We start from the raw sequence: 15323 nt of genomic DNA on the forward strand, positions 1-15323 counted from the left end.
ATCTGGCACTTAAAATATAAAGAGAAGGGATCAGATAAAAATCAGTATCAGCGGTTCCTGAAGCGCAAACCAAAATGCAACATCACTCCAAAGAGTTCAGCCGGTCTGTCGAGGGACGGAAAGAGCGGAGAGGTGCTCTCGAAGCCGTGACAGCCTGGGTGAAACGAACCAGGTCCCCTTCCTGGTCAAGCCTACCTCCCTAGGGACAAAAAGGTACCTCTCTGCCCTCATAGCCAGAGGAAGCGACGGAAAGATGTGGCGCTTAGATTCACTCTACAATCCCGTCCAAGTCCAAATAATCTTAAGGATGCTTTTCCTTGCCCTCTATCTCTCTCCCTTTTATGTTTTTCTTCCTCTTATAGCTAGATGTGGATGAATGGATGAAAGATTGATACATAGGTGAAGACTGGTTCTACACAAATATTGAATCTAGAAGTAACGAGATCACAAAATAAATAGGTCAGAAGTCTTAATGACAGTAAACTAAAAGAAAAAAAAAACAACACAGGCCGCACGTGGTGGCTCACGCCTGTAATCCCAACACTTTGGGAGGCTGAGGCAGGCGGAGCACTTGAGGCCAGGAGTTTGAGACCAGCCTGGCCAATATGGCAAAACTCTGACTCTACTAAAAATACAAAAAGTAGCTGGGCATGATGGTGCATACTTGTAATCCCAGCTACTTGGGAGGCTAAGGCAGGAGAATCGCTTGAACCTGGAAGGCAGAGGTGCAGCGAGCTGAGATTGTGCCACTGCACTCCCCAGCCTGGGTGGCAAAGCAAGACTCTGACCAAAAAAAAAAAAAAAAACCCCGACAAATCATATGTTGGACTATGTTTAAAGACTATTAGGAAAATATCAGATTTTGTTTCTTCATTGTCTGCAGCATTTGCCTGAACTTATCATACTTTAATAACCATTCTAGATGAAGCCAATTATTTATCCAATACATTTCTTACAAAAGTATCAGGGAATGATTTGTGAAATGACATGGTTGCCTTCTAGGAAGTCCAAACTCTTAACCCAAGCTTTCCAAGGTTTTTTTTATAACCAAGAGCAATCAAAATCCATCAATCTATTCAAATCTTTTTTGAGCTTTTACTTTTCTAGTTTATATGCAGACAATCCCCAAATTTCTCTCCAAGTACGTCCTCTCTCTCTTGAGCAAGAACCTGACTCCTGTGACTACCTAGCACAGATGCCTCTAATGTCTTTCAGGCACTTTGACCCCCACAAACTCACTCATCACATTCTTTCATATTCCTTCACCCTCTTGGGTTTCCAACTCTGTGAAAGGCCTCACTAAGCACCCAGGCATCACAGTGGACACATAGGACTCTTCATTCCCTTCTCCCTCTCCTCCTCACTCTTCATATTCAATTATCCAGACTTTCAGCCTTCCCTTCCTCCCACCTTCCGGACTTTGGATCCACTCTGCCAGTGTAGTTCAGACCTTCATCATCTCTCCTTAACCCACAGAGTTGTGGTTCTAGAATGGAGATGTATCTGGTTCATTCTTCTAGAGTTTTTAAAACCTCATAAACAAACAGACTAGTACCCAAATTAAATCAGCATGGGACAAGAACAGCCAACTTACAAAAGAAAAACTGGTCAGTAAAAATATGACCAAAGTAGCAATTGAAAAATCGTATCTTAAAGACACATTATTCCTTATCAAATTAGCAAGAACTTTATTTATTTTATGTTAAAGAGACAGGGTCTTGCTGTTACCCAGGCTGGAGGGCAGTGGCGCTCTCATAGCTCACTGCAGCCTCAAACTCCTGGGCTCAACCAATCCTCCCACCACAGCCTCCTGAGTAGCTGAGACTACAGGCACATACCACCACGCCTGGTTAAATTTGTGCTTGGATTACAGGTGTGAGCCACTGCACCCGGCCAAGAACATTTTAAAAATAACACCTGGTGGCTGGGCGGAGTGGCTCAGGCCTGTAAACCCAGCACTTTGGGAGGCCGAGGCGGACGGATCACGAGGTCAGGAGATCGAGACCATCCTGGCTAACGCGGTAAAACCCCGTCTCTACTAAAAACGCAAAAAATTAGCCGGGTGTAGTGGTGGGCGCCTGTAGTCCCAGCTACTCAGGAGGCTGAGGCAGGAGAATGGCATGAACCCGGGAGGCGGAGCTTGCAGTGAGCCGAGATTGCGCCACCACACTCCAGCCTGGGCGACACAGCGAGACTCTGTCTCAAAAAAATAAATAAATAAATAAATAATAAATAAAAAATAACACCTGGTATTGGTGGGAGTGGGATATTAGACATTCTCATATGCTATTGTGGGAAGTATAAATTGGTATACTCTTATTTAGAGGTTAATGTGGTGATATTGACCAAAAGTCTAGAAATTCACCATACCTTCTGATCCAGCAATACCATTTCTAGAAATTTAGCCTGCAGTTAAGAAATATATATATTTTTAAAAGATTATTGGAAAAGCCCTATAAATTAAAAAAAAAAATTAAGCAATATACTTCTAAATAACCCATGGGTACATAATAAAAAATAAAAATCAGAAAATACCATGAACTAAATGATAATAAATATGTGAGACAAAACTTTGTGGGATAAGGCTAAAGTGATTAGAGAGAAATCTGTAACACTGAAGTGCATATATTGGAAAAGAACAAAAATAAATTACCTAAGTCTCCATCTCAAAAACTTGGAAAAAGAATGCCAATTTAATCCCCCCAAAAAGTAGAAGAGAATAATGAAGACAAAAGCAGAAATCAATAGAAAACAAATGTACACGGAGGGAAAAGAAAAAATATCTATATATCAACAAAGCCAAAGGTTAGTTCAATGGGGGAAAAAAACAATAAAATTAAATAGGTTCTAAAAAAAAAATTAAATAGATTCTAGCAACACTAATCAAGAAGAGTGACTATATATTACCAGTATCAGCACTTAATTTTGAAGTCTTACAGTCATTAAAAATATATCTAAAAATCTTATGAAAAATTTCTGGCAATAAATTTGAAATTTTAGAATGGGCACATTCCCACCAAAAAAAAAGAACTTACCAAAACCAACATAAGAATTACTGAAAAATCTGAAAAGCCAGAACTAAAAAATTTGAATCTATAATTGAAAACCTTTTCATAAAGGAATCTCTAAGCCCAACTGGCTTGACCATTGAATTCTTCTAAAAATTAAGAAATGACAACAATCTTAAGATAACCCATACAGAGAACAAAAATGTAGAAAATATTTTCTAACTTGTTTTATAAGGCCAGAAAAACCCTACCCCAGAAGGTCCAAAAAAGGGAAATAAAACTAATCTCTCTCATAATACACAGATTTTAAAAATCCCACCATACACTGACACATAGAATGTAGTGACATATAAAAAGATGATATATTCCAGAAATTAGGTTTACTCCAGAAATGCCATGTTGGTTTAATATTTCAAAATCAATCAGTGTAATTTACCATATTAACACAACAAAGAAAAAACAACAAACAAAACCCCCAGGTTTTAGAGAAAAAAAGCATCTGATAAAATTCAATACCCACTAGAAACAAAGAATAGAAGAACTTCCTCAATCTGATAAAAGGTTATCTACACAGAAAAAAACTGCAGCAAACATCATATTTAATGATGAATAGTAAAAGTCTCCCCCTTAAAACGGATGGGGAATGAAATGAGTATATCTACCATCATCACTTCTATTAATTATGAGAGGTCCTAGCTCGTGCAATAAAGCAAAACAAAAAACAAACAAAAAAGGCATTAAGATTAGAAAATAATAAAATGGTCACCACTTGGAGATGACATAATTGTGTACACAAAAAAATTTCAAAGAACATACAAACTATTAGAAGAAATGAATCTAGTAAGGATGTCAGGTACAAATATCAAAAAAAACTTTATTTCTACATACAAACAAGCAATGAGAAAATGATATTTAAGATACTGTTACTTAAAACATCAAAACACATCAATTATATAGTATTAATTCTTTTTGTCCTGAATTTTTTATTGTGATGATTTCAAACTTAAAAGTTACAAGATGAGTACAAAGAATTCCCACATCCCCTTCACCCACATTCCCCAAATGCTGGCATAAACCTCTATTCATCATATGACACCAATAAAAAAGCGAAAAGGCAAATTGCCAAGTGGAAAAAGATATTTCCAATATAAAACTACTCTCATAACCAGAATATAAGAACGCCTACAAAACAAAAAGACAACCCAATTTAAAAAAACCACACAAACCTTGAACACTGCATCACACAAACAAAAATATCCAAATGGTCAATAAACATTTAAAAAAAATACTCTACTTAGTCACCAGGAAGATGCTAACTAAAAGCTCGGTGAGATACTCACTCCCTGCTTAGTCAAATAGCTAAAAGTGCAAAGACTGACAACACCAGGGGTTGGCGACAACACCAAGGGTTGGCAACAACATGAAACAACCAGAACTGTCCTACACTGCTGGAGGAATGTAAATTCATACAAACTGAATGTAATTTGGGAAATGTGTCTGGCACTTTCATTCACTAAAGCTGAACATACCTACAATCTTGCAATTCCACTCCTATGGAGTACATACCCATCATGAGTGTTTACATATGTGCGTCGAAGGACGCACAGGTTTCACAGCAGTCCAGTTCAGCAACCTCAAACCAGAAACCAACCCAAATGCTATTCCTACTGGATAGGTAAATAAATGGTGATATAGTCCTATGATTCAACACTATAAGCAATGAAAACAGATGAACTGCTGGGCGCAGTGGCTCATGCCTGTAATCGCAGCACTTTGTGAGGACAAGGCGGGCGGATCACGAGGTCAGGAGTTGGAGACCAGCCTGGCCAACATGGTGAAACCCCATCTCTACTAAAAATACAAAAATTAGCCGGGTGTGGTGGCACATGCCTGTAATCCCAGCTACTCAGGAGGCTGAGGCAGAAATGCTTGAACCTAGAAGGTGGAGGTTGTAGTGAGCCAAGATTGTGCCACTGCACTCCAGCCTGGGCGACACAGCAAGACTCCATCTCAGGGAGACCAAAAAAAAGAAAAAGAAAATGGATGAACTACTACTACAAGCAATATAAATGTCAGAAACAAAGACTGAAAAAAAGGCAAGCAAATTTAAAAGGGTAAGTCATGTAATAGCTTTTTAAACTATTAGGTAATGTTAAAAAAACAAAAAGGTAATGTATGATACTATGATACTGCAGTCAGGATAGAGGTTCCCTTTAACGGGCAGGGGGTAGCGCCTGGAAAGGACACAATAGGGGGCTTCTGAGGACTGACGCGTTTCTACTCAATCTGAATGGTGGCTACATGAATATATCCATTTCATAAAAACTACACTGTACAGTTCGATTTGGCACTTTACGTATGTTACATTTCAATAAAAAAGTATATGTAAAAATACATGTACAATAATCTAATTTTCAAAACTTGCACACATGAAATAATAAAAAGAAACACTGCTTATTTCAGGACTGTGGAATTATGGGTGTTTTTTATGTTTTATTGCTACATGCCACATTTTATTCAATTAACATGTACTGTAGTTAAAAATGCATTTTTAAAGTATATTTAAAAATCACTAAAAATATTTTAAAAATTAGCTCTCCTCCCCTCATAATCTGTTCCAAGTATGCTCCAAGTCTAATTTTGTACCAGTTATGCTATGCTTAATACCACCCAACTACTTGCCATGTACTTCAAAGCTCATTATTTTCTCTCAGCCTAGAGTAGCCCCAATTCCCCACTTGTTGGCTCAATTTAAATATCACATGATTGCCAATTTTTGGTCCATAAACTTTTTCACTCCTCCCATTCCTGTGCCCTTTGAAAAGATGTTAAATGTCATTAGAGTCCCAGCACTAATCCTCAGTTGAGTCAATGTTTACAAGTCACAAGGCAGAGGGTACTTGTTTCTTGCTCTAAATCAATCTCTACTTTACAAAACATATCTCCCAATTTTTTCATGATGTAACTGAAATAAAGATATTCTAACTGGAATAGATTCTAATTAAAGTCTGTAAGTATTTTGTACTTTGTAAGTACACATTCAATCTAATAACAGCCACAACAATGGCAAATAAGGAGTTATTTAACCAAAGTAATACTAATAAAAGTAGAGAGGGGACTCCACTATTTGAAATAAAATACACAGATGCAAACAAGAGTTGTCTATTTCCAAAGAAGGCAGACCAAGAACTATAGAACTGTAGGCCCCTAAGGGCATGAAATTCTCTCCTTTGGTGTAAAGCTAATAAATAAAAGAATCTTCTGGCTTCTTTCCCTTATTATTGGACCATGATCCTTCTGCTAGAAGCAGAAGGCCATGGTATCCATGTAAATGGTAAAAAGTCACAAGAAAAAAGGAACTGATAAGGAATGTGTCAATAACAGCTGGCTTTAAAAATATGTTGGATATGCTTTCAACATTTATTCATAAAATCTTAGGGCAAAGATAGTTCATTCAAAATGATTAGACTCTCCTGTTGTACATGGTATGACTTGATACTGAATATATGGAAATACCTAGAAATGTTATTTCCTAAATCTTACGGGAAGAAGCTGTTAACCACTGCACCAAGCAGATTCCCACAGGACCACCGACTCTGTACCTCTGTGCCCCTTCTGTGCTTCACTGAACAGAAGTCCATAGTTTTCATGATAGAGCCTCACAAAGCTCCACTCAATGTCATTAAGCCATACAGCAAAGCTACACCGCCAGAGAGAGTGAATACACTAAAAACAGAGGGCCCTGAAAGAGTAAGACCTATAGAACCAATTTCTTCTTGGGTACTACATCCAGAAAATCTGGACTTCTGGTGTGTAACTTAACTAGCATTACAACAGTACTAGGTGCATAGTACAAATATTTCCCATCAGTTATCCATTTTAACCTGGCACGTTCTTTAATAAGTACAGCTTCAGTTTAAAAACAGCTCTGAGGGGTATCTATAACAAAGTATCACTCTGTTTTTTGGAAATCAAATTTTTATGAAATATTTCAAACATTCAGAAAAAAATGTTTTCATCATATGACACTCAGATTTAACAAACGTGAGCATCTTGCCACAGTTTCTTCTTCCCCATGCTGCCCTTGTAGCAACCAGACAACCAGGAATGGAGAAACAAAGCCTTCATGAAGACATTCGTTTTGAGAAACACTGGCACATGACTTACACTTCTTTGATAAATGGGCATAGCAATGGAGCTCAAAAATAACATTAAATGGGGACACAATTTAAAATTCATGTAAAATCTATGAAGTCTAACATTCAACTATCTTTTCCCTTTCCCACTGCAATCCAAATGCCATGTTAATTATTTTTGTGGTCAACATTTCTGACCTGTCCACAAAACAGATTATGAGGGGTTAAGGAAAAACTAAGGTCTTCCAGAACTATAGGGTTAAAGGTATAGTCTACCTAAAGCAGTGCCTGGCTATATTGTAGGTAGTGCTGAGATACAATTTGAATCAAGAAAGGGACACCTTTGTCTTTCAGGCAACTAGGTGATGACGATCCATATCTATCACATCTGATTTAATTATACCTGTATTAATGAAATAAATTGTAATCATTTCCACATACATTTTTTTGCCTGTGTTAACCAAGAAACAGATTTGTAAGTGAAGATTAAGGAAGAAATCCAAATTATCTTATTCATTTAACTATATATAGTCAAGACGAAAAACAGACCCAGAATAATCAGTTATCCTGAGCAAAAAGAACAAAGCTGGAATAATCACATTACCTGACTTCAAATTATACTACAGAGCAATAGTAACCACAACAGTATGGTACCGGCATCAAAACAGATAGCATAGACCAATGGAACACAACAGAGAACCCAGAAATAAATCCATACATCTACAGTGAACTCATTTTCGACAAAGGAACCAAGAACATACACTGAGGAAAGGACAGTCTCTTCAATAAATGGTGCTGGGAAAACTGGATATCCATATGCAGAAGAATAAAACCATAAATTTATCTGTCATCATATACAAAAATCAAATAAAAATAGTTTAAAATCAAATAAAAATAGTTTAAAGATTTAAATCTAGGAAACTGCTACAACAAAACTTTGGGGAAAATCTCTAGGATATTGGTTTGGGCAAACATTTCTTGAGCAATACCCCACAAGCACAGGCAACCAAAGCAAAAATGAACAAATGTAATCACATCAAGTTAAAAAGCTTCTGCACAGCAAAGGAAACAATCAGCAAAGTGAAGAGACAACCCATGGAATAAGAGAAAATATCTGCAAACTATCCATTTGACAAGAGTTTAATAACCAGAATAGGTAAGGAGCTCAAACAACTCTATAGGAAAAAAACCTAATAATCTGATTTTAAAGTGGGCAAAAGATCTGAATAGACATTTCTCAAAAGAAGACATACAAATGGCAAACAGGTATATAAAAAGTTGCTGAACATCATTGATCATCAGAGAAATGAAAATCAAAACTACAATGAGGTGTCATCTTGCCCCAGTTAAAATGGCTTTTATCCAAAAGACAGGCAATAACAAATGCCAGTGAGGATGTGGAGAAAACGGAACCCTCGTGGACCACTGGTGGGAATGTAAATTAGTATAGAGCTACCATATGATCCAGCAATCCCTAATGCTAGGTATATACCCCAAAAAAGGGAAATCAGTACATCAAGGAGACATCTGCACTCCCACATTTACTGCAGCACTATTCACAGTAGCCAAGATTTGGAAGCAACCTAAGTGTGCATCAACATGAATGGATAAATAAAATGTGGTACATATACACAATGGAGTACTGTTCAGCCACAAAAAAGAATGCGATATTGTCACCTGTAACAACATGGATGGAAACGGAGGTCGTTATGTTACATGAAACAAGTCAGGCACAGAAAGACAAACTTTGCATGTTCTCACTATTTCTGGGAGCTACAAATTAAAACAACTGAACTCGTGGAGACAGAGAGTAGAAGGATGGTTACCAGAGGCTGGGAAGGGTAGTAGGGGAAGGGTTGGGGAGGGGAGGATGGTTAATGGCTATGAAAAAATAGTTAGAAACAATGAATAAGATCTAGTATTTGATAGCACAGCAGGATGACTATAGTCAATAATAATTTAATTGTACATTTCAAAATAACTAAGAATATAATTGGATTATTTCTAACACAAAGGATAAATGCTAGAGGTGATGGATACCCCATCTACCCTGATGTGATTATTACTCATTGTATGCCTGTGTCAAAATATCTCATGTTCCCCATAAATATATACAGCTACAAAGTACCCACAAAAATAAAGATAAAAAAATATGAAAGATTTTGCATAAGGTATTCTCTTACAACTCTTCTAACTTACATGTTTTTAAAGTTCACTGTCTGCACTGATACAACAAATCTTTTTCAGCAACGAAGATTAGAAACCAACATTTGCTGTGATATTTAATTTATAATGTAAAATAACCGATTTGTAAAAGCTTACTTGACATAAGTTTTGGAATCTGGGCTTGTCCTCTCAAAAGCGGCCTATATAAGTTTCCCTGGTAAGTCACAGGTGGTGGTGCAGCATTGCTGTAAATGCCAGTTCCTGAGCCTCTTGGCATAACATGGCTATAAAAGGACCCAACACAAGAAAAAAAAATTGTATAGTGATATACCCATCATAACACAGCTGACACAAATAAAACAAATGCTCATAGCCATGTCTTCACTAACAGATCTGATTAAGATAATACAAACAAAAAGGTGGTTTATAATTAAAGCTCAAAACTACATAATGGTAATAGTGATAGCAGATGTTCATCTGCCACACCAAGACTCTTAACTGATAACCATTTAAATATTTACAACTTACATCATACAAAAAATAATTTGAATATTTTTCTTTTTTTGCATTATGTTTCAGTTTTGTCCTTAAGGATTCATGTTCTTGCTATCACTGTATACATGACTACTCTACATCTTGCTATTTTTAATTTACTATATCAAATACTTGCCTGTATCTTTTCTTCATCTTTGTAATTCCAACATGTAAACCTATAGAATACTTTACTATGTTGATGTCTTACACCTTACTAAACCATTTCTCTCATTTCATACTAGTAGTATAGATTACAATACAATGTAAATATTCGGGCATATAATTATGCTCATCTAAAATTATTTCCTCCTCACAAATCCAAGAGGTAGGAATTCGGACCAAAGGTTAAGAGTATCTTCTGAACTCACTGCTCTATTTAGAGGAAATACTATGTTGCTTTCCAAAATAGTTGAAATAATGCAAAAAGTTAAGACTATTTTAAATCTGCATTTCTTTTACTGCCACTAAGAATGAAGATTTTCAAAAACAATGACAATAACAGCTAATGTTTACATAGTGTTTAGGAACTACACTAAGCACTTGACAGACATTAGGCTGACTTAATTCTTACAACTTCATAATTTTAAGAATATGTAGGTATAATTACTGTCTCCACTTTAGACATAAGGAAATAGAGGCATAGAGCGGTTTGGTAAAGTTCACAAATATATTAAGTGGTAAAAAAAAAAAAAAAAGTTATCTGAATCCAGACATTTAAGATCTAAAGCCCATGCTCTTAATCATTCTGCCACACTATCCCTCTTAGTATTTGCTGTATAAATTACATGTTGATGGTGATCTTCTGCCTAAATAATTTTTTGAATCTTAAGGTTTCCCCACTAATTGGAAACATCTATTTATAAGTTATCATTATTAATGCATGAATCCTAACTCATTAATATTATGGCAAGCCTGTTGCTCTTTCTATACCAGCTTTACCTGTTATTGTTTACAAGTCCCCTCTCTCTATAGTATCTTCTACAGCTAGGAAAAAGACAATTCAGTTAACTAATAAGGGCAAAGGATAAAAATCAGAAATTTATAGGAGAGGAAATACAAATTACTAATAAACATATTAAAAGATAATTTCAGTAGGCAGGGAAATGCCAATTCAAGCAACTATGAGATACCACTGTTCAAGCACTGGGCAAACAAAAATTTAAGAGACTGGAGGCTTCTATACCAATGTATTGGTTAATACTTGAAAAAGAGTCTCCATCATACATTAATTAATTCAGCTAAAACTTTCTTGCGGGTAAAGAGGAGGTTTTATTCCCTTGAAATAACAGTCAGAAAAATAGTAAAACGTCTTAGAGAAAGTAATAGAATTCTCGTGCAACACATATAGCAATACATAAATGGAGAAGTGAATTTTTAAAAATGAAGAAAAGCAGAACAGTATCGAAGTTATTAAAATATCTACAAAACGGTTGTATTTTATGGTCTGTTAGATATTTATGGCATACAATAATGTGTTGTCCAAAATGCCTGTTTAGGTTTTAAAGATGGAGCTCCACTCTTTGCTTGGTTTTAAGTATGTAAGCAATGTTATGAGAGGACATAGTAGTAGTGGTGGTCAGCCATGGTGGTGAGACAAAAAAATATGTGTGAAACAAACTCAGTATTTTCTTTTTCTTTTTTTTTTTTTCGGTTGAAACGGAGTCTCGCTCTGTTGCCCAGGCTGGAGTGCAGTGACGCAATCTCAGCTCACTGCAAGCTCCGCCTCCCAGGTTCATGCCATTCCCCTGCCTCAGCCTCCCGAGTAGCTGGGACTACAGGCACCAGGTGCCTGCCACCATGCCCGGCTAACTTTTTGTATTTTGTTTAGTAGAGACAGGGTTTCATCGTATTAGCCAGGATGGTCTTGATCTCATGATCTGCCTGCCTCAGCCTCCCAAAGTGCTGGGATTACAGGAGTGAGCCACCGTGCCTGGCCCAAACCCAGTATTTTCATAAAGTTAAAAAAAATATATATATGGCATAAATACTGACTTGTTTTATGGGATGATTCAGAAAAAGCAAAATATACAAGGGCTAGAAACTGACAACTCACCCCAAAGTCCTGAAGGCTGCCTGATCCAGGTGCACAGGCCTCCGGTCACGGTTAAAGCCAAGCTGAGGCTTCCACTGCCGTCCATTGCTGGATTTTTCCCAGTCACTAGGTTTCAGTACTGCTGCTGGCTTTCTGACCATTTAAAAAGACAACACTTAGTAATAGGGATGAAAACCATTTGTACAAAATAAATCTAGGTAATTTACTGTTGTTACCTTGCTCCTGGAAGCATTACAGCTTTAAAAATGTAATCTTCAGCAAACTGTGGGTCTTTAAAATTAATACTGGAAAAGAACAAGAAACAATTCAATGATCTGATTATATCAGCCTGTCTTAATTATCATGCAGACTGAAGTATTTTTCATGTTTAAGTCCTCTCCAAAAATTATTTTAGTTAATAAATGGGTTTGACAAATGGCTAAATGTCTTCCTCACCAAACTGTCTCTAATTCCTGGTACATATAACCTTCATGTAACTTTATCTGTGGGAAAAGTCATGTTCTAGCTGACTATTGGTGATGACAGAGAAGTAACAGACACTGCCCCAACTCAAATTTCAGTATGATATTGTAGACAGGTCGAAGACGTTTACAACAACAAAATATAAAAATAAAATAACCTTTCATTTTGTTCAGTCCATTGCAAATACCCCAAAGCATCTTGAGGCAGATTAGCTCTTATTTTAATAAAGAAAAGATAGATATACCAATAGAAATATTTGCAAAATCAAAAAATGCACACAAATAGCTAAGAAATCTATGGTGGGGGCGGGGACGGACTTACAAAAAAAATTAAACTTCACAGTTGGAGCTTTGTACCCTTCTCTCCTAATGTGTGATTTTTAAGTAATAAAATAATTTTCACCATTTGAAAACTACACAAATACGCTTTTTTTTTTTTTTTGAGATAGGTCTCACTCTGTTGCCCAGGCTGGAGTGCAGTGGCACACCCACAGCTCATTGCAGTCTCAACCTCCCAGGCTCAGAGATCCTCTCACCTCAGCGTCTCGCATAGCTGAGACTACAGGTACGCAACACCATGCCCAGCTAATTTTTGTATTTTTTGTAGAGATGGGGTTTCCCCACATGGCCCAGGATGGTCTTGAACTCCTGGACTCATAAGACCCACACACCTCAGCTTCCCAAAGTGATGGGATTACAGACATGAGCCACCGCGCCCGGCCAATACGACTATTTTTAAAAGCTATACACTCAGGCTTTGAGTATAAGCTGGGTCGAACTTCTTTTCTGGTAGTGATGGCGGTGGTAGTGGTATGCATGTGTGTGCACCTATCCCAAAGGTTGGTAAGTACCTAAGTCTGTCTTCTGACACAGCAATGCTTCTTCCAGGACTCTGGTTATACACCAGATTTATACTTAAGGATACTTATAACACTATTATTCATAATGTTTCAAAGACTGTAAAACCCAAGTGTATGAATAACAGTGGACTGGTTAAAAAAAAACTAAAGTTCTTCCTTTTTAGGAAGAACTCAGATAATATTTTTAAAAATTTAGTAATAGAAGGCCGGGCACGGTGGCTCACAAGGTCAGGAGATCGAGACCATCCTGGCTAACACAGTGAAACCCCGTCTCTACTAAAAATACAAAAAATTATCTGGGCGTGGTGGTGGGCGCCTGTAGTCCCAGCTATTCAGGAGGCTGAGGCAGGAGAATGGTGTGAACCTGGGAGACGGAGGTTGCAGTGAGCCAAGACCACGCCACTGCACTCCAGCCTGGGCGACAGAGTGAGACTCCATCTCAAAAAAAAAAAAAATTTAGTAACAGAATACTTAATGACCTTAATGACATGGGAAACATATATACAATAGACTAGACATATTCATCAATCGATTATCAGTGATTTTTCTCTATAAGTTAGTAACTTGTTTCCTTTTTTTAAATATTTTTCAAAATTCCTCCAATGATTACACTTACAGTCAGTTAAAAAGGTTTTTTAAAAAAGTTTTATTGACCTGGTGGACATTTTTAGATAGCAGTTTTCTTTCTGAATACTGCCGCTTTAACTAGAGTCCATCTGCTTTACAGAAATTTTCATTTTAATTTTAAGTACACAAAAATGGATTCACTTGTAATAAATATACCATGAGCACAATAACAGCTGAACAATACTTATTACTCAACTAGTTCTTCTTACAACTCACTCTTCACTGGTAACTGTCTTTAGCTCAGATTTTCTCTATTGGTAAGATGGCATGGGGCAGGGCAAGGTAGGACAGGCAGTGACAAAGGTTTAAGAGGATGACAGAGAAAATGATAAGTATTTGTGCTCGTTAGGGCTTTGCAGATAAAAAGTCAAGTAACAAAGCAAGACTTGCAAATAAAGTGTTTTGAAGCAGGTATCTATGTTTCAGCAGGGCTTTTTTAGCACTCTGCCAAACTATTAGAATACCTATTGCATGCACAGTTCATGGTGGGAGGGGGGTTATGCACACAGCCAGGCATCAAGCCTGCCTCCCCTTCTAATAAGGGAAATAAGGAAGAAAGTGGAAAATGCAACAACAGGCACAGAAAAGATGCTGAGTCAAAGCATGTGTGTGTATATACCTTCCATATAAACATCTTTGTCAGTGTGGGCTAAAGGTATGTGTGTACTGTGGGGAGGGAATTATTTCACCTGAGGACCAAGGAAAACATCATCCAAGAGGCTGAGGTTTAAGATGAGACAGGATTGGTTACAGGGTGGCAGAGGAAACAAATGGAACAAAGATATGGAAAGGGCCCCAGGACCAAGGAACAGTACAGTTTTACTGGAGCAGCCCTTCTCAATGGGGACGTGGGAAGGAATTAAGCCCTACAAAAAATGATAAGTGAGTACATTCTCAATTCTCCAAAGAAAAAAACCTAGCTAGTATCATTCTAGAGATACAGAACACAAACTGCTACCTACAATCTGATAGGTACAACAGATGCTTTAAGATCTCAAGGCAGAATTCTCCCATGGAACTCCAGTTGAGAAGGGCTAGATTAGAGTAAAAACACATTTGAGCAGAAGTGGGGCAGGAAGAAAGGTGACTAAAGTGGGTTATGGTCATGGAGGGTTTGTGTGAGTATAATGTGATGCCTTTGCAAGTAGTCAATGAGGACGTAAAAGTGATCAAAGGTAATTTCAGAAAGAACAACCCAGCAGCAGTGTGCGAGACAGCAGAGGGACACCCATAAAGAGGTCACCAACAGAGCCTAAGCAACAGTCTTCGACATACATCTTGGATGGGAATGTTGGGAAAGTAAATAAAATGGTAAGGCTGGAACTAGAATGGAGATCGAGCTCAGATGAAGATCTCCAAGTCATGCACAGAAAGACCTGAAACTAAGAAAATGAAGGAAATAGCCAAGGTAATAAGCTCCCAGGGAGAAGAGAAAATCCCAGGGTCACAGAGATAATCACTTCTGCAGGAGAATGGTT

The 15323-nt window shown here is 37.4% G+C and overlaps 1 protein-coding gene across 2 annotated transcripts in view; it reads right to left on the reverse strand.

The window, feature by feature from the left end:
* Window positions 1-15323, reverse strand: part of XRN2 (5'-3' exoribonuclease 2) — an 88293-nt gene that overhangs the window by 12211 nt on the left and 60759 nt on the right. For both annotated transcript variants that reach the window (XM_032142138.2, XM_032142140.2), the window contains 3 exons: window positions 12113-12181; window positions 11898-12029; window positions 9467-9594 (listed from right to left, as the gene is read on the reverse strand). In XM_032142138.2, coding sequence (XP_031998029.1) covers window positions 9467-9594; window positions 11898-12029; window positions 12113-12181 — 329 coding nt within the window. The remainder of the gene's footprint in view (window positions 1-9466; window positions 9595-11897; window positions 12030-12112; window positions 12182-15323) is intronic.

The sequence above is a fragment of the Hylobates moloch genome, unplaced genomic scaffold (genome assembly GCF_009828535.3).
Source record: "Hylobates moloch isolate HMO894 unplaced genomic scaffold, HMol_V3 SCAFFOLD_21, whole genome shotgun sequence".
In the NCBI taxonomy this organism is placed as follows: Eukaryota; Metazoa; Chordata; class Mammalia; order Primates; family Hylobatidae; genus Hylobates; species Hylobates moloch.